This window comes from Podarcis tiliguerta (assembly GCF_965153285.1).
Source record: "Podarcis tiliguerta genome assembly, chromosome: 4".
NCBI lineage: Eukaryota > Metazoa > Chordata > Lepidosauria > Squamata > Lacertidae > Podarcis > Podarcis tiliguerta.
Genome location: NC_139537.1, coordinates 20,998,725 through 21,003,438, shown reverse-complemented (window position 1 = coordinate 21,003,438; position 4,714 = coordinate 20,998,725). Strand labels below are relative to the sequence as shown.

The following is a 4,714-nucleotide window of genomic DNA, read 5'->3' as shown; positions in this document are numbered from 1 at the left end:
TCTATCCTCACAGTGTCAAATGGAGGACCATGGGGCACTTGGGGTGCAATCCAGTTTTGTCCAGCAGGATCTTATGCTCATGGCTTCTCACTGAAGGTAAGGTTTGCTCCTCAGATGTTGTCACATCCAGCTCTCTCTAAAGGTCTTCCCCTCCTTTCTTTCTGAATCCTTCCCAGAACATAGTTTTAGACCTTCATGGGGTGGGGGGAGGCACAGGCAATGGCTGTACTCTTAAGTCTATTATTCTTCCCCTTTGTCTAAAAGGTGGAGTGGTGGGCCAGATATCAGCAACCAGGTGATGGGCTGGTTTCCTCTTACCCTACCCTGAGGTTGATCAGGAGAGATTCTGTTAAATTCATTTCTTTACTGGGAAAGTATTCTAGCATGGTTTGTTTCCGTGTGTGTGTGTGTGTGTGTGTGTGTGTGTTTAGGGGTACAAGTCCCCCTCAGTGCCACAGGTTGTATGTAAGTGGTTGCATCCTGTTGGGACCAGTGACCGTTGGGCCAGGTATGGTCAATGAAGCCCTTCCAACTGTCTCACAAGGCAATATCTTTTGGAGGTACTGTATTCAGCTCAGCTTTACTCAAGAGAAGCCTTATGCAATTAATAGACTTTAGCAGTGTTCATTAATGCGACAAATCTGTGTAAAGCTTAGCTGAATACCATCCCCATTCCCCCCCCCCCCAGTGATTTGTACAGGGAATAAGAGTTTTTTCTCAATGGTAAGGTTGTTTTCTTTCTGTGCTATGTGGTTAGAATGGGACTCCATGATATTAATGAATGCCACCCCAGTGGTGCAAGATTCCAGAGTTTCCAGGCACTTAGCTGGGGTTCATGTTTCCTTTTAGAGTGAGGCTGCTCCTCCTGTTCCACTGGCACACATGGAATAAAGAGATCTATTAGCAGCCGCTCTTCATCTCCATCCTGCAGTTTGTCCTCCACTGAGGCACTTTTCTCCTGCATCCCGTTTTCCACATTAGGCTCCCAGGGAGTAGAGAAATCAGTCATCATCAGCTCCTCAGGTAGCTGGCCTCACTGCTGCACTAACAGCTGCTGGAGCATCTACCTGACCTACTCCAGGGAAGTTGCTGTTCCTCCTTTCATTTTGGCATGGCCACACCTTCCTCACAGGTCCACCTCCAGGAAACACAAATCTCACCTTCTGACACCACTGTTGCATACCAGCCCAATTTCCAAGTGGTGCGAGATTCCAGGAGTTCCAAGTGCTTACCCAGGGTTCGGGTTTCCTTTTAGAGTAAGGCACAGTGGAGACTGTGGTGTCTTTATGAAATATGGTTTAATTTGCACATATATACAATCTGAGCCTACAATGGAGAGGTTTACAGCATTACCTACAAAAGGGTTTTGCTTCTCTCATAGCCACAGCCTTGGATACAAACAGAAATCAAACATTATTCTCTGGCCCTCTGCTTGCTGCTTTTCTTCTACCTCACAACACCAAAAACTCTGCTCTAAAACCCAGGCTTGTCTTTCTAACTATCTAAGAGTTGAAGGATGGGTCCCACCTATTTGGTGTCTGGCACAGAGCCCCTTTTCCTTTGTTCTCTGAATGGGCCATCACCCAGATAATCACCTCATGAGGAAGCTAGCCTGGCATATTTTTCCCAATAGGTAGAGTCAGTTCAAGGCCTTGGGGATGATACAGCCCTGAATGGAGTCCGTCTCCACTGCACCGATGGATCAATAATTGAGTCTTCAGTTGGACCGTAAGTAGCTTTCTTGCTTTCATTTATTCTTTGGTGTAATTGTTTGGAAGACGGGAGGGGCTGACAGGAAATTACTTACGCTGGGTTAAATCAGCACCACCAAAAGGTGAACATCAGGATTCATACTGCCTGTTCAAAACTCTCAAGTGGTATCAACTCTAGCATTTTCCTGGTTTCGAACACTACTTTGCAAGACCACAGAATTCATGGCAAATCCAGCCTGAGGGGCTGGCACTGCTGGACACTTGCTGAGGCCTGTACTTCAGTAGGGGACCCTGTACCAACCTCTGGCTCTTCCTTGCTTAGCTGCTGCTCCTCCTTGCATGTTCACTTAACCTCTCTGAGCAAGTGAGTAGTGCAAGGAGGAAGGAGGACGAGCAGATTTACCTGCCCTCCTCTTTTGCCCTATGTGTTGGACTCAGAGAAGAAGGCAAATGAAGGGGCAGTGATGACACTTAAGGAGGGAAACATTAAGGCAGAGCTTTCCAAACTGTGTGTCACAACACATTTGTGTGTCAGCTGCAGTGTGTAGGTGTGTCGTGTGAACTCTCCCCACACTCCTTCATGAAAAGTTCGGAAAGCTCTGTATTAAGGGGCCAAATCTGGACCTGGCTCTGCCTCATGGAAACCAAGAAACGAATAGAGACAGACTCCAATTCTATTCAAGAGAATCAGGATGTTCTTAGAAAACACCATATTACTGTCAGGGATTAAATAACTGGAAGGACTAAGTGAAGTTATTTGTTTGGGAGTTGCACTGAGTTCAGTGAGACTTACTTCTAGGTAAGGTGTTTGTCACTGGAAGGACAGATCCTGAAGCTGAGGCTCCAATACTTTGGCCACCTCATGAGAAGAGAAGACTCCCTGGAAAAGACCCTGATGTTGGGAAAGATGGAGGGCACAAGGAGAAGGGGACGGCAGAGGATGAGATGGTTGGACAGTGTTCTCGAAGCTACTAGCATGAGTTTGACCAAACTGCAGGAGGCAGTGGAAGACAGGAGTGCCTGGCGTGCTCTGGTCCATGGGGTCACGAAGAGTCGGACACGACTAAACGACCAAACAACAAGAAAGTGTTTGTAGGATTACAGCCCAAGTCAGTTATTGTTTTTCCTTAAAGGTAAAGGTACCCCTGCCCGTACGGGCCAGTCTTGACAGACTCTGGGGTTGTGTGCCCATCTCACTTAAGAGGCCGGGGGCCAGCGCTGTCCGGAGACACTTCCGGGTCACATGGCCAGTGTGACAAAGCTGCATCTGGTGAGCCAGCGCAGTGAAAATGCCGTTTACCTTCCCGCCAGTAAGCGGTCCCTATTTATCTACTTGCACCCGGGGGTGCTTTCGAACTGCTAGGTTGGCAGGCGCTGGGACCGAGCAAAGGTCGGCAGTTCGAATCCCCACGGCGGGGTGCGCTCCCGTCGCTCGGTCCCAGCGCCTGCCAACCTAGCAGTTCGAAAACACCCCCGGGTGCAAGTAGATAAATAGGGACCACTTACTAGCGGGAAGGTAAACGGCATTTCCGTGTGCTGCGCTGGCTCGCCAGATGCAGCTTGTCACGCTGGCCACGTGACCCAGAAGTGTCTGCGGACAGCGCTGGCCCCCGGCCTCTAGAGTGAGATGAGCGCACCACCCTAGAGTCTGTCAAGACTGGCCCATACGGGCAGGGGTACCTTTACCTTTACCTAGCACACCTTTCCTCCCAAATATGTACTTTGTTTTAAAAGTACTATTAAAACAAAACATATTTTAAACATTTGAAAACAATTTTAAACTATCTAAAGCCTATCCCCATTCCCTGTACCCAGGCATATGATGCCCTAGTTGTTGGTGTTTTCTTCTTGATAGCAGAAGTGGAGGATCATAATCTTATATTCCACATTACATCCTCGGAAATATATTGGTTGTTTTGCTTCAGGAGAGTTCTCTAACTCAAAAGAAGTCGAGCCCTAGTAAACTGATCTATGTGCCCTGTCATCTCTCTCCTTTTCCGGTAAATATATAATTTTGCTAGAAGCAAGATTTATTGTAAATGAAACATCAAAATGATATCAAACATTTTCATAGACTTACTAGCTCTACCTAATTCTGGGTTCCCAGCCATGGACTACTGCCTTCACTGGGAGGAGAGAATGTTGGGGTGGAAGGAGGGACAGAGGCAGGTACGTTGTGGACATTTGAAGGCAGCAATGGAAAGGCCTTTGAGGCTTTTGGAGCATCCTCTTGGAATGCTCACAAGTGCTTGGTCCCATTTGGAGGAAGCAGAAGGATCCTTGTGCATTTCTAATTAACATTAGTATCTTCTTTGACAGGTGGGGATCCTGGAAAGAAATTAAATATTGTCCCCAGGGCAATCTGGTCTCCTTCTCTCTGAGAGTGGAAGAACACCAAGGCAAAGGCGATGATACAGCAGCCAACAACGTGCAGTTCACCTGCCAAGACGGAACTACACTGACGGGCCAGGGACTTGCCTGGGGTAGATTTGGCTCTTGGAGCAGTCGCTGCTATTCTGGTTCTGTCTGCGGGATCCAGACAAAGGTGCAGGGTTACCAAGGCGAGCACGATGACACAGCACTGAATGATGTGGAGCTCTTCTGCTGCCGCTGAACACTATGGTGTCTCCTTATCATACAATGTTTCTCTGCTACTATCAGTTGTCATGGATGTTAACCACAATTAAATATCAGCTTGAGAATGGTGTGTGTCTATTCTGAACCAAATTACTTAACTCTGCACCTATCACTTCCCAATGAGAGGCATTGAAAAATATTAAATAAGGGGCACAGCTATGCAGGTGTTGATAGTGTTGGAGTCACTGTTCTGTCAATTTGCTTAGTAAGAAACCAGCCTGCTACCAACATTCTGTATTTTCAACCAAAATGTCGGGTGGGGTGGGGTGTGTGGAGAAGTGCAAGTCACAAAGGTAATAAACCAGGCATCGGCAAACTCGGCCCTCCAGATGTTTTGAGACTACAATTGCCATCATCCCTAGCTA

The 4,714-nt window shown here is 47.5% G+C and overlaps 1 protein-coding gene across 1 annotated transcript in view; it reads left to right on the top strand.

The window, feature by feature from the left end:
• The window catches only part of LOC310675805 (vitelline membrane outer layer protein 1-like), a 4,960-nt gene extending 546 nt beyond the window's left edge, over positions 1–4,414 (top strand). The window contains exons 1-3 of the mRNA XM_083436919.1: positions 1–96; positions 1,634–1,728; positions 4,032–4,414. The exon at positions 1–96 is cut by the window's left edge and continues 546 nt beyond it. Of these exons, the coding sequence (XP_083293045.1) occupies positions 1–96; positions 1,634–1,728; positions 4,032–4,326 (486 nt within the window). The 3' untranslated portion in view covers positions 4,327–4,414. The remainder of the gene's footprint in view (positions 97–1,633; positions 1,729–4,031) is intronic.
• Positions 4,415–4,714: the final 300 nt, after the last annotated feature.